The sequence below is a fragment of the Accipiter gentilis genome, chromosome 1 (genome assembly GCF_929443795.1).
Source record: "Accipiter gentilis chromosome 1, bAccGen1.1, whole genome shotgun sequence".
NCBI lineage: Eukaryota > Metazoa > Chordata > Aves > Accipitriformes > Accipitridae > Astur > Astur gentilis.
In genome coordinates, this window is record NC_064880.1 from 39,781,670 (window position 1) to 39,796,886 (window position 15,217).

At 39.6% G+C, this 15,217-nt stretch overlaps 1 protein-coding gene across 2 annotated transcripts in view; it reads right to left on the reverse strand.

Annotated features, from left to right (window-relative positions):
* Positions 1 to 1,849: 1,849 nt before the first annotated feature.
* CNTNAP5 (contactin associated protein family member 5) overlaps positions 1,850 to 15,217 on the reverse strand; it is a 304,375-nt gene continuing 291,007 nt past the window's right edge. For both annotated transcript variants that reach the window (XM_049806131.1, XM_049806123.1), the window contains 2 exons: positions 11,759 to 11,830; positions 1,850 to 10,705 (listed from right to left, as the gene is read on the reverse strand). In XM_049806131.1, coding sequence (XP_049662088.1) covers positions 10,509 to 10,705; positions 11,759 to 11,830 — 269 coding nt within the window. In that variant the 3' untranslated portion in view covers positions 1,850 to 10,508. The remainder of the gene's footprint in view (positions 10,706 to 11,758; positions 11,831 to 15,217) is intronic.

Here is a 15,217-nt window from a genome sequence, read left to right on the forward strand (position 1 = left end):
TTGCTACTGATTTGGATGTTCCAAAACAGGTGATTTTTTTTTTATTTTATTATTTTATTTATTCTGTCTGATAGAGAAGGACAGCAGGTGCTGAGGAAGAGGGAGATTTGACAACAACCCACCATGATACCTTGTCCCCTCTTCCAGACATTGCCAACTAGCCATAAACTGCAATGAATGATGTTTTTGCCAGGCTGCCAAATAGTTATATGCATTTCCATTACAGTAGTTCAATTATTTAATGCAACCTTCTGAATAATGCCTTTAACTCATCACATGAGAGTTCAGGAAGACAGACGCATAATGAATTAAAAAAAAAAAAAAAAAAAAAAAAAAGCACGGGGGAGGCTAAAGCAGCCACCTAAGGTGTTAAAGAAGAAAAAAATAATCTCTTGCTCCTCTCAGAAAAACAGAAAACAAGTCACATTGACATTTCCAGACTGTAAGCCACACAAACTTAATTTCCAAGGATTGGATTAAAATAAAATTGTAGGAGTCAGTGCTATCCTTACAAGCCTTCGTAAGGTTACTGCTCCTGCTATATTAGCTATGAAGAAAGAAGGCTGGAAGTTTTATATAGGTATTGCTCTTCCTTGCTCATTTTTTTCTGAGAACAGTAACTTGGTGCGAGATTCAGTGTAACTTGAAGTTTCTGCTAAGTGATATCTAACCCCTACCTCTCACACCCACCAGGAAGGTGCTGTTGAGCAAGATGGCTCTTGTGCCTGCCTGCCGCATGGCTGGTTGTGGCCTGGGACACGGGCTGTAGGCTGGATCAGCCCCGTGAGATGGGCACTTGTGCACCGTTGCCTGCAGAACCCCAAGGTAGGTACTGCAAAGCTGGCCCACCAGACACCACACCTCCACTCAGGACTACAAACACTCGTTAACCCTGTCTTCTAGACAGCAGTCCATCCAGAAATGAAGGGGGGGAAATTAAACTCGTAGAGAAGTTCCTAAGAGAATGAGACCCACAGCTTCCCTTCTAATATAAAAGCCTTTGGCTAATGAAACACAGAATGTGCAAGCGCTGAAAGTTTAGGATGAGGATTGCACCAAATCCAAGCATGTGAAACTCTTGAAAAAGAGTCCTCTTCTTTGTACTTACTAGGATTTTCTGTTTTCTAAGTCAGTGTTTACTGGTTCTTGGTCGATAGTATCAAAGACTGCAATTTTCAAAGGAGACGAAGAGATTTATGTTCTCAGTATCCACGGAGCGGGAAAAAAAATAGTGAGACTGAAAACATAAAGCCAAGGCAGAATCACCTAGACTGCGCCAGGTCCAGTTTATCATGCTAGGGACGCGTGTGAAGGCGGCAGTGTGTGAGTGTGATCCCTATGACAGCCAGAAGTGCAGTTTAGTTGTTGCGTGACGGGACGTGGACGAAGCAGGACACACTCGTTTATGCACGGCAGGCTGGGGAGAGAGTATATTTGTGTGTGTGCACATGTACGTGTGCATGGGTACCTGGGAAGTTACACAGCTATGACTAGGCACGTTTTCTAGCTAGAACTAAAGCATGTCTCCAGACATGACTCTTAACCCCTTAGGCATCTGTGCCCATACGTACCTCAGGGTAGCCGCTGCAAACTAGCATTAATCAGTTATGTCAGGGATGTGGGTGATGACCAGATAGCCTCTGACAATAACTTTTAGCCATAGCTGAAATCAGTAAACCCAGGTTGTGGGCACTTCAGCCTTTATTAATATCCAGTGAGATCTGTTGGCTTAGAGTTAACATGTAAGTGCCTGAAAATTAGTTTTCCCATCATCAACACTTTTTAATGTCCATTCAGCTAGAAGATTAAATAAAAACACAGGAGGAGGCATTTGTCTTCCACACAAAATCATACAAAAAGTCTCTTTTTATTAAATATACATTATTTACAGTTTAAGTCTTTCTTCTGTACAACAGTAACCATAGAAAACAAAAGAAGCTAAGGCTAAATTTTTTCAATCCCCGAACAGTGTATTAAGACATGTTACATTGTCTACAAAACTGACGTGGACTGAGGCAACGTCCTGTGGAATTCTCTTTAGAAAACCAGATAGTGAAAGGGGAATAATCTAAATCTCCATTTTGCTTTTTACTGTAACTGAGAGACTCTTGCATTACCCTTGGACGGACCATTAAAAGAAAAAAAAAGTCTTTTTTTTTTTTTTTTTTTGCTTTGCTACTGAAATGAGCAGTGTTCTGAGAGATTTAGTTAATATAATTTGAGTAGAACAAAGTAAAATGAATGATGAAGGGCTCATCTGTAGAAAAAGCCAATTTTTTATTATTACAAGTATTTAATGTCAGATAGCTTTCACAGCCTGTGAAGCTGCTTTTTGCCTTTTTTTCTTTTTTTTTTTTGTGGGGGGGTGCGGGGGGGAGTGCCTTCATTTTTCAAGTAGGATACAGTTCACCACAGTCCACTCAGGGGTGGACTTCATTAAAACCCTGTAAAATCCTTCCAAAGTCAGTGGGTGGGCTCCCAAGTTGGTTGGCAACACTCCACCCACAGATCACCCTTCCTCCTACACACATTTCCAGAAACTCCTGAAGGTGACTTAAGCCATGTCATGGGCTTAAGTGGAGCTGAAGTTCATTGCCTTATCCCAAGTTTTATCCACAGTTCTGCTAGAAGACACACACAATTGCAGTGAATGCAAGTCTTGTTGACAGCAGTAGGGGATGACAAATATAAGGTCCTGACTTGAATTCATATATGTCAGCCCCAGTTTGCAGAAGATCATCACTGCCCTTGCCTAGGGCAATCCGAGGCTAAATTCATCTGTGCGATGTATCCACACTGACCTCAACAGGATTACAACCAGGTCTGAAGCTGGCTCTGTTTCTTTTACGAAGTGCCTTTCAAAGCAGGTCAGGTACTACGATGTTGAGCTTCTTGCTATCATCTAGATATAATGGTCTATGTTAAATGTTTCATTTGCATAACTCACAGAGTAGAGATTTTTATGGCTGGATGCCTGAAAAAAACATGTACCTGCTTGCTCTCCTAACCTCTGTCTGAAATTTCATGGAGTGGGCTTGGGTGTCCAAGTACTCCTCTGTGTCATGAATGGGATGTGAGGCTGCGACTGGCTGTATCTAAGCTTTACCTCAGAAGCAATCAGTTTTCTTTCTTAAAGATATGCCTGCTCAGCTTTGGCAGCAATGACAAAACACATCAGAAAATGGTTTGCCTAAATGATGCAAGAAGGAACTGTAAAGGGCATGCAAAAGTGAGTAAATAATTTTCCATGCAGAAATCGTTATCAGAAGGACTGTCTTTAGGGTTGTGGGATTGAAATCCATGAAGAGAGTGATGACCGGCATATCAAGAACCAAATGGTGTTGCAATGTGAACAGCAGTCAGTAGTTTAGAAAAAAGCTGCCACAAGCATCCTAAGAGAAGGAGGGATGGAGAGAGAAGAGTTTCTAAGCAAACACCATTCTTTGGATAACCTGTTGTACCCAACATTTCATTGAATGTTACGATTGTTTGAGGGAAACCATCCCCAATTCTTCTTTGGGGTATCAGGGAGAGCTCCAGTGATTTAACTGGAGACATTCAGATTAGTATCAGTCAGAGGTTTGAAATCCTCTCCGATGTTTGAAGTACATCTCCAATATTTTACAGATCATCAGGACAATTAAGGCTATGTTTTGGCAGGCTAACTAGTAATTCATTCCATGGAAAAAATGAATCGTGGAAAAAGACCTGAAACCCTCATATCCATCTGATGGTTACCATGGTTGGTTTCCAACAGCATAACCTTTCTGAGAGCTTTTGCCTCCTGCACTGCCTCATTGCAATTGTAATTTGGAGAGTTAATGTCATCATTCCCCCGTACAGGTCACCACCTTTAGGTGACTACATCTCCACAGTGACTACATCTCCATGGTAGAGTGCAGTCTCCTTTCTGGCTGAGCACCTGGCTGACATTTTGAGAATCATGACATTTCTTCAGATTTCTGGTTTCTGTGACTGCCAGGAGAAAAAACATAACCTTAGTTAGAATTGTAACACAAGTTCCTCTGCCAACTACCACCAACTTGATAGCCCCACATGTTAAAGAAAAAAGGAGAGAAAAAGAAAACAGAGATGAAGTAGATATGGAGTGACACTGTCATCACAAACTGTTGCCTTAATCTTTCCTTAGCTCGGCTTGTAGACTCAGTACATTACAAACAACAAACAATGAGCTTACAAATTACAATAGTTCACCAGAAAGTGTGCTTTTTTTTTCCCCAGTTTTTGTTTTTGTCAGACTAACTTAGTGCAAAAGATCACAAAAATAAGTACCAATACATAGAAATATCCCAAACTCCTATATGCATGACTCAAAATAACCAACCAAAGGAAAAAAGCTACTTCAGATCCAAAAGAAGACTGTGTTTAGAAGTTTCATGTACAAAAGGAGCATGAAGGAGGAGGCCGCCCACACCGAAAGGGGATGTGAAGAACTTTTCATTGAGAAAGGAAGTGCAGCAAAGTGCAGAACCAAAGGGAACAAATCATGCTTTGAAGCTGTGATAGTAACTTGTGAAGAAAAACCCCAGAGCCCCCAAGGGCATGGTGCAACTCTAACTGTAGTCGACCAAGAGGCCTCCCACCAATCTCAAAAGATTCTGGATAAGGCCTTTGGTTTGGCAGGGATGTAACTGTATCACTTGGCTTGTTTGATAAGTAGTCATTACAAAACTGCATGAAAGCTTTGCAATAGCATTTGTCTCAGAGAGCTTCACAAAGTCCCAGCTTTTGCTCAAGCCTTTTATAAAGTGTTGCTTTTTGAAAAAATAAATAAATAAAATAAATAAACCCCTTTTGTGTCTGTGAAAGCTGGCAGTGCAGAACAATACTTGAAACTAGTCGTCTTCAGTGTAACCTTTGTGTAGGTGACGGCAACAAACGATGGCATGAGATGGTGGAGCACAAAGGGGTCAAATTCTGCCTCCTGTTACATTCTTGTTAAACTGAGGTGAAGGACATACTTCAACTGATTGGCTTACACTGATGGAATGGAAGGTTGATTTTGTTCCTAAAATGGAATTTTTTTCAGGGATTCATCTCATTGAGAACTTAGGGCTTCTGGATGGGCATTTACTATAATTTGAAAAGCCAACAGCTATCAGACATATCTGCTTGGGGCTAGCAGATACAAGACATGACAGACAGGAGGCTTGCATCCTTACTGGAGCTGCAGAGATGCTCTAGTTCATCTCAGATGGCACCAGACACGCAGGGCTAGAAAGGCATCTTATAGGTCTGAGTTAGGTTTAGATTATGAGATCTGTGTAGATCTGTCTACATGTATGCTATCTGCCAAAGTTCCCACAAGGCTAGATCTTGGATCTAGAATAGACTGGAAGGAGAGCTATCTTCTCCCAAGCCCCACAGATTACCGATCGGATCTCCACTGACTCAAATGGGTGCTTTGACACCTTATTTTCATGCATTCGGCTATAAGTAGACACATGCGTTTCCTAAGCAGAGTTGTCTAGTATAATTTTAGATGCTAGGAGGTGTCCTTCCTTGATCCCAGCTGGCATAAAAAAAGTCTCTTCTAAGACCTATGGAGATGTGTCTTACTGGAGCTGCAAAACTAGTGTAAAATCCCTGTATGTAGGCAAATTCTACTAGAAGTAGCTAACCTATTGCCCAGAGCCTACCCTGTCTCTATAATCAAGGGAGAGAAAGATGCACCTCTAGAGAGCGATTAATTGAATCATCAAGGATGTCTGAGATATTTGCCCTGTCCTCACTGACCACAGGACAGGGCTGGATGACAAGTGTAAAACAGGTAGCCTGTAAAACCAATGCAAAATAAAACAAACCCAAAAGACTCAGATAAAAGCAATCTTCAAGTGCTTCCCATAGGTCTAGGACTCAATCCTATGCTCAGCAAAATCGACAGCTGACTGCATCAGGAGAAGATTCATATCCCCTCACCACAGGGAAACTATATGATGTATTGATTGCTCCTCACCCAATATGTGTAATATGTGATCAGCTAAATGCTTAATATAGACAAATATCTCATTAAAATAAGGATTTGGTTTACACTGTAAAAATTGAGCAGTTGTTAAATCGGATGGGTTAAGTCTGGCTAGATCAGGTTAAAGTAAAGCAGAGAGAAAACGTCTCATGTTTGTATTTGGGCTATCAGCTTTAACTTAAACGTCAGGGGAATCTCATGACTGAACACAATCTGATAAGAGTACAGCCCTAAAAGGTTTGTTTTCATAGCTAGTTCACCCAGTTGAGAATCCTGGTTTAGCCAATGTGAGTTAAAAGCCTGTCTTTTGTTTGGCTTTGTTTTCACTGCAGACATACCCTAAGTGCTGTGCCATGGCAAGAACAAGAAAAAGAAAAAAAAGTGTACACGTTAAAAATTTATTCAAACCACTCACACTGTCTTCTCTCTAGCAAGTGAATAAGGACAGACGAAATACTTACTGCAAATTACATAGGTGACTTAGGACCAACGTTTTATTTCCAAAAGAGAAATGGGATTCAATTTTCAAAAGTATCTAAATGTCTTGTAGTATTTTAAAATATTTCACAGCAAGGCAGAAGCAGAAATCCAACTGAAATTATTTTAAGTCAAGTTCTCATCTTGTTTAGTCACTTAAGCATTGATCCACATCCTCATGAGAGTAAATTCTTTTGAAAGCCCACACTTCACTCAGGTGGCAGCCTACCTCTCACTGAAAGTTAGTAGGATTTAGCTTTCCAACAGCCTTCATTTGTTTTCTATAGCCAGACACCAGGGTTCTCAGACAGTCCTTCTAGACATCCAACTCAAACTTTGCATGACTAAACATCTTTATAATCATGGCTGTTACTGGCCAAGTCATTTCTGGAAAACAGGAATTTTCACTGTCTAAATCCATACCTAACAGACTTAGAAATTTCATAGCCTAAAAATCCCTGCCTAGCAATAATCATTTTCAGAAGTTACATACTGTAATCACCAGGAGAAAAAAAGAGACATGGTATCTTCTACCAGCCCCTGCTTTTGTTATGAAACTTATCTTGGCAGAAGGAAGAAAACCCAAACAACCAAACACCACCTCCAAACAATTCTTTGATATTCTCAGGTTTTCCATTAAAATAAATCCTGAAATTTTATATATAAAAAGTATTATTCCATATGTTTATTGAAAAATGTTATCTAGAATGATAGCTAAAAGAAGAAAGGAAAGACCTCCCCATTTAAAGAGCAATTTAAACAAAAATAGCAGAAATGGTTTGTAATAGATGGGAAAAAATGTCTAATTTGAACTGTGGAAAATAAAAGCAATTTTAACGGTGGTAGATTTTTTCAAAATTGCATTTCTTCTCTTTTTTAAAAAATTATTTTTAATTGCCTTTAACTAGTACTGAAGTAAATCAGATTATGCCCTCACTAAAGAAAGCTTTATAACAAAAAAAAGAAAGAAAAAAAAACCAAACAGAAGAAAATGGAGTTAATATTAGGGTATTTCATACAGTATCTTTTAGCTACCTTTTAATAAGGATATTGACATCCTGATTTAGAAGATAGGATTTTAAATGGCAAGTCCATACAAGTGCATTCATTTATCCAGCCCTGTAGCATAGAAATAGTCACATTTCATTACATCCATAGGTATAGAGCATGTGTTTCTCTACACTTATACATGTATTTATGTATGTGCAGTTCATTCTTTTTACAGATGCACACTGATGTAGCTAAATTTTCAAGAAGTTTTACCAGCCTGGGCTATATTAAATGATAAGGAAAAATGGACAAAGAAACAACTTACACTGTATTGCCAGGTCTGGGCTTGCACACAGCATGCCACTACACCCGCTCTCTGGTCCAGGACTCAGACACTGAGCTGTATCTGAAATATTTGCAGCAACACTAATATCTACATTTGGTGATGGGAACTTGATCCGCCTTGAGAAAACTCAGCGTCTTGCATAATCAGGCCCGAAGATGGCTCAAAGTAATTTAGTCACTTGAGAAATGAAAGGACTCTGCTTCATTGCTCAGTCTCCCTTTTCCAGCTACTCCACTGCTGGAGCTGTTTAGCGCTTTATTGTTGCACTTTGTAGTAATTTTTTCCTGGAAACTAACATGTAGGAAAGCAGAAGAATGATTTGTATCTGTTAGTTTGGCTAGAGAAAAATACACACCTGTGGGCTTTCCCCTCCTTCCCATTCCATTCTTCATGAACAATTAAGTATTTTAGGACTTCAGAGATGTCTCATACAGAGGCCATTTCAGTAAGATGACTCAAAACCAGGCAGAGAAGCCCATGTGCTTGCTTATTCCTCCCCTCCTGCTATGTCAAACAAAGCAGCTTTAGCTGGGGGAGGGAAGGAGGGAAGGAGAAAAGCGAGTTGCTTTGCCAGGACTTCACTGCAAAAGATAAAGCAACATAAAGGGAACACAGCTAATGAGTCCACCATTATACATCTCATCATGCAGAAACACTCTCAGGTAATCATGTATCGTCCAAACAGCCAGCATGAAGCAAAAGGGCTGTTGTCGTCCACAGTCGAGGAAGAATGGCACCAATACTAATTTCAATACAAATAGCTTTATAAAATTGCTTGGATAGAGTTCTCGTTATGGGGCTGACCTCACATAGTCCTCTTCACGTGAGAGTGATATCATTCCAAGATTGCTTCCTCTTCACCAGATGCTGCTTCCAAAAGAAGTGGTGAAGAATTACCATATCCAAACTGCCATTTATTTATTCTTCCTTGTCTGTTCCCTCCTCCATCAAAAATATAGCTAGCTACATACCCCTGCAATGCACTGCCTGGAAAAATAGCACTTGTTGCATGTGTTGCTTCATCTCTAGTTAGCTGTGGGTTATTATTTGTTTTTAATCTATGTAAAAAGGATCACCATGCAGAAACCCCGGGATGACTGCAGAAGGCTGTAGGGGGCAAAAAAAAAGAGATTCATCTGCACAATAAATTGTCTTGAGTTAATTTTCTTTTCTTCTTAGCTGTTGGATTGATCAAACTGTCTGAAACCTTCAAGTCTGACAGCAAATTCTACATAATCTTCAGAAGCCTTGTGAAGGCAGTATGTCACACAGACACAAACAGGGTGTGAAAAACCTCCCTTGGTGGGACTTCTCCGTTTCTCACCCTTAGGATGTCTGTGACTGAAAAGAAGGGTTTTGAGCCTCACACTGAAACCACACAGCACAAGTAAAACTGGCAGGATTCGAGTCTTCAGTATTGTTCCCAATCAGCTAAGGACAGAAGACTTTATAAAAACAGCACAGAAGATTAATTCGGAGTATTTGGGATCTTTTTAAACTTGTTTCCCTAATGTTCTTCCTTGTAAACAGGGTTGATCAAATATTCACATTTTTAGATGTGACATCAGACCTCTCTCTCTTTAGCTTTGGAGAAGATACTCTAATTTCTACAAACAGGAAATACCAATCAATCTTTCATGCAGTTTTGTTTTGGTTTGGGTTTTTTTTGAGTAGCTGCATTTTTCTTTTTTTTTAGAAGAACTGGCAGAAGGTGTGACTCATGTTTAAGATTGAACTATTTTTGTTTTTTCTCGTCTATGTACTTTGTCTTTGCCACAGTAGCAACAGTGTTTAACCTCAGTGTGTGATAATCCTCCATATGGCATGAACAGGTATATGCTGCATTTCTAACATTTCAGACAAATATAGAGCACCTAAGTCCTAGCAGCTTCCTAAAACCCTTGGAGATTCAAGCTACTATTTTCCATGCTTCAGCTAGAGTTACGCTAGAGTACGTTGGGTCTACATAGCCAGCCTTATGAGATGGAGGTAAAAGAAGTGCAGGGAATGACATTTATTGTTGATACATATATTGTTGGAAAAGTACCGATAAGCCTAAAAGTTACAGTAAAAGGACAGGAGGTTGGGGGAAGGAGCTTAATGAGGACAGTTTTCTTTTTTTCTTACCTCATACCAGCTTCCCAACTGGTATAAATTAATGTAACACCATTGAAATCAATAGATATATATCAATTCATATCATTTGAGAATTTGGCCAGTTCTTTATGACTGCTGTAAAGGAGCCTGTAAAATAAATCAGGCATTTTGGTCTAGTTCTTTCCCTCTATCCTGTCCCAGTATCTGTAGAGCTATGTGTTCAGCTACTTTACTTTACATAGTCCAGCTCTAGTGTAAAAGTGATGAATTAAATGGTTCCAGAGAAAAACCAAAATAAATGTGGGGACTTTGAAATATCCAGGAACCCACAGCAGAAACCAGGTGTGCATGTGGATCTTATTTTGTGTAGAGTGGGATAACAGGTCTCTTGAGCTGCAGAAGTAAACTGTGACTGCCAGGTTCTTGTGCAGAGAATGAGGCACTGTGATTGTTGTCAGTGTTTCCTGTGCAGGGCGGGCTTTTCCAAATGAAAAAGAAGTTAGCAAAAAATGACTGTTTAAAAAAAAAATTACAAAAAGAAAAAAGGAAGGAAGAAGGGAATAAAGGAAGGAAGGTTAGGGGAGTAAGAGTAAGAAGAAATTGCATTGTCCATCAGATGAAATATTCCCGTTTGCACTCGCTCACTGTGTTCTGCAAGTCAATGTCAGCTTTAAAGGAGCTCTCGAGGTTTTCTGGGTATTCCTTCTCCTTTGTCTGGCTACTTCGACGTGCTTGTTTGTGCTGATAGAGGAATCTGCTCATGATGGCAATGATGCAAAAGATGATGAATATCACAACTGCTATTACACCTGAAGAGGGGTAAAAAAGGAAGGATAGAAAGAATAAAAACCAAAACCAAAAGAAAACCCCGAATTACCTAAAAAATACATTACTAATGCACAACAGCTAGTGGATATGATAGATCAGTTCATCTCAGCCTGTACACAATCATCTGCCTCTAACACCGCTCCCCGCCCCGGTAGTTTTTATTTCTATTTTGTCACCTTGAGTAAGACTTAAAGCAGCAACCATTGATGACATTGAACTACTTTCAGTCAAATTCTGCTTTCACGGGAAGTAAATTTGGATCAGTGTGTTTGTTTTTAAAAAACTAGATCTGTATGCTCATACAAATTCCTGCTCTGTTATATTTTCTTCTGTGTTATCTCTGGAAACCTTGCATGAGCCTTGTTCACTTTGGTTTATAGCTTCTAGATATTATCAAAGGCAGCTTCCTACAGGGCATCCTATAAAATAAACAGAGACAAATTGCCTTCCAGGTTGTTAAAGGAAAATGAAAACCATACATGAAGCTATAAGGACAACTTTCCCTAGCATATAAATGCTTCCATATGACCTAGCAAGTTCCTGTACACCACCAACTTGCAAGGAGAGAGCTCAAGAAATACAGGATGTGTGAACACTGTGTTGAGGCTCTCATCAGAGTGGTGTGTAAAACAATTACTAGCTAGCTGGGTCTTGGAACACAGAATCACACAGAATCAGAGAATGACTGAGGTTGGAAGGGACCTCTGGAGGTCGTCTTGTCCAGATTCTCTGCTCAGGCAGGCAGATAGACAGACTTTGGTTATATTTTAGAAGACTCACATTCTTGATGATCCACAATGCCTTTTTTTGGTGATATCCAACATCACGTGCTGCCACTATTGGCTTCATTCATAATGCCGGTGCCTATCTAGGTAGCTTGATACAGATATGTGCTAATAAATAAGGCAAATACTAGACCTGCACTAGATTACAAAAAACTCGAACTGGATTTTATGGGGCCCAGATTTAAAGTACCCTAGATGTTTGCCTTGACAGAATTATTTTTCAATTGTAACATTTAAAAATTAAGTTACCTCCAATCACAGCTGAATCGCTTCTGACTGCATTGGTGAGAGGCTCTCTTTCATCTGTCTTCCCAAAAGTATCTGCAGTTGGTTAAACAGAACAGGACTTATTTTTTGTATCAGCAATATTAATTCTCTCTGTGGCTCAGACAGAAACATCTTCTTACCCTTATGAATTCTAATCTGTTTTCAAAAGATGTGATTTGGGGGACTGGAGAATCAAACCAGAAAGCTCTCTGAAAATTAAAGTGAGCTTGCAGAACAATTTTCTTCTGCATCTTCAGGAGTAAAGTCTGTTAAGGGTATATTTAAAAGGCAACAGAAAGGCTCATGCTAACACCTGAAAGTGTTGCCTCAGTTTATCAGTAGAATAATCAGGGAGACATTTGAACTAAATAACCCATTGGGAGCTTTTCTCAGTCTGAGGGGTTTGGTTTTTGGTTTTTTTTGTGTTGTTTTTTTGTTGGTTTTGGGTTTTTTTTTTTTGATACCTAAGAAACAGTATCAGAAAGAAGCAAAAGGAAAGGAAGGTTAGACAGATTTAGACCTGACCTATGTTTGTAGATCCAGATATACAAGTCTAATTCAGTTCCATAAAGAAAAACACTCTCTGCCTGGGACAGCTTCTTGGAAGGGATGTTTTTCTCTCCATTGCAGAAAAGCAGTGGTCAAATTGGATTCAAAGCAGAGAGGGGTCAGAAATTAATTCCTATATTAAAGACTCCTTGATGTTGGAGCTTTCTTGAACTCTATCTATAAATTACTACTGCTGAAACACTGGGCTAAACAGTCTACATGCTGGCAGTTTCAAATTCAGATCCAAACCTGAGAGGTCAAGCCCTCCCTGAAGTCAGTGGAGTTATGGCAGTGTACCTACTTTAGTCCTGCACATTTCTGAAAATGCTGTGTTTTCTACTGCTAGTTGAGTCCAGCTTTTCTGCACTTTCACATTTTTTTTCCTTTCAGCTTACCCTCTACTTTGGCGAGATGCCTATCTGTGTTTCTCTCCTTTACAAGCCTCCAGGCTATCATACAGAGGATGTGCGTGGCAGTTACGGATGACTGTCTCTGCTATATATATTATATATTATATTGCTTTACCAAACTAATCTTTCTGATGCAAGAGGTGGAAGCCTAACTGAGAAATTCGGTGTTGCAAGGTTTATTGTAATTGAACATCCTTGTCTTAGTAGCCAGCTTGGCCACATTTCGGTATCTTATTGCCCAATAAGATGATTTTTATTGAAACAAGCAACAATTTCATATTTGTGTATCAGCAGGTGCTGAGTTTGTAATGATGGTGGCTTTGGACTATTTAGGTTCTTAAAGGGGACACTTTTTCCTTATTCTCTCCATCACTGATATCAGACCCAAAGATGTGCAGAAGGCATCAGCCTCAAAGAGGCTTTCATGTTTTAAAAGATGCAAATCTATTGCTAGTTTTAGGGTGGAAGGATTTCTCATCAAACGTATCCATACTGAAAAGTCATGGTTCCCCATATCTGCAGTTCATTGACTGAGCTACAGGCACAAAAAGGACTTTTGGGGCCACGTGAACACCTCCAGTACACCCATTATCAAAGTGAATGGTAAATGCCAATGACAGATTTGGACACTCACGTTGAAACCTATTTACAAGAGACCCCTTGCTTGGATATTGGTTGCCAAGAAACATATAGTCATGGCACTGCTTCATCTCATTTACTACATTTGTGGAACTGGAATAGGGATAAAAATTGTGGTTTTACACATAAATTCAGATAGCATCATAGAAAAGGTTAGGTTGGAAGGGAAATGTGGAGGTTATTTAGCCTAATCTCAAGCTTTTGAGCCTCAGCTCAAAGCAGGGCCACATTCAAAGTTAGATCAAGGTTGCTTATAATTTTGTACATCATGGGTAGGTTCATCTCCTTTATTTTTCAGTATCTCAGAGTTAGCTATATAAATCAAGACTAGTAATTTAGGCTCTTTTTATTTAGTGAAACAGAGGAAAAGAACCTACAGATACTTTATACCCTGAGATGGCTGTCAAAGATGGACAGCATGATTTGCCTATTTCTTTCCACAAACTAGAAGAAGGAAGCAATCATTATTTTAGACTCAGGATAATTTAACTTTCAGATACTGGAAGTTTGGTGAGATATTTTCTACCCCAGCCCTCGGATGGCACCAGTGAAATCAGTTACAATAAAAATTCACACCTGTTGAACATCAGTCGTCCTGTAGTAGAGAAAAATCTCCAGCTATCTAGTGCATGGTATTAGTCAAATAGAGTCACGAAAGACTATTAACTATGTATGAAAAAAAGCATGAAATTAAACTTCTACCTTAAAAATTATTTAAGACATCATTCATGCCTAAAAGATTATGTAAGATCTGACACTAAATGCTATTAAAGCTCCACTATTTTTTTGGCAACTGTCATGAGAATTTAAGCACTGAGAGGAAACCAGAACAAATGTTGGAGATCAGTTTCAGAATGGAGGCCAACAGTCATAGGCCTTAAGAATTATGTTTTGCCTGAGAAATAAAATCAGGATACAAGGAGAAGAGGGTTTGTTACAGCAGAGCATATGGCATGTGACAGCAGAACCATCTCCAGTGGGAACACAATAAACTCTGAAGCCAAGGAAAAACAATACTGTGTCTCATATGAGACCTTAACAGGACATCCTCCACCTTTTAGATAAAACTGATGACATTACAGTGTGAATTGCTGAGGTTGGAAGCATCACTGAGGTTGGAAGGCCCCTCTGGAAATCATCTAGTTCAAAGCCTTACTCAAATCAGGGTCTATTACAGCAAGTTTCTCAGAGCTGTATCCACTTGGGTTTTGAATATATCCAAGAATGAAGACTTCACAACCTCTCTGGGCCTCCTGCTGCCTTTGCTAGATTTCCTTCTCATTGTGATGGACCATTCTTGATCTTGGAGGAGATGATCCTTGAACCAGCTCTCCTGGATCCCTCTTCTCACCAGGGCTGTATCCCGTGGGATTCTTCCAAGCAAGTCCATGACCAGTTCGAAGGTTGTTCTCCTGAAGCCTGGGGCTTCAGTCATGCTTTCTGCTTTTTTTCCTTCTTCTCAGGAACCTGAGATCTCATAGCTGCTACAGCCAAGGCTGTCCCAGCACATCCCTGGCCAGCTCCTCCTTGTTTGGAAATATCAGGTCCAGCCCAACTAGCACAGTGAGACAGGGACTTGCACTATTTAAGTTGCCTTTCAGAAGCAATTATTTTCAGTGTAGTTTCTGACTTAAGAAAGTCTTTGGCATTTCCTACTTTAAATGCATGAAGACCTGCTCTTCAGCTGGAGCAGACAGACAGCTCAAGAGTCCACCATTCACACAGCTGAATCTGCTCTGGCATTTACATTATTTTAATATATATATATATATAAAAAAAAAAAAAAGCACAGTAAAAGTCCATTATCTCTATGTCATCATTGTAGAGTTCAGAATACCAAAGC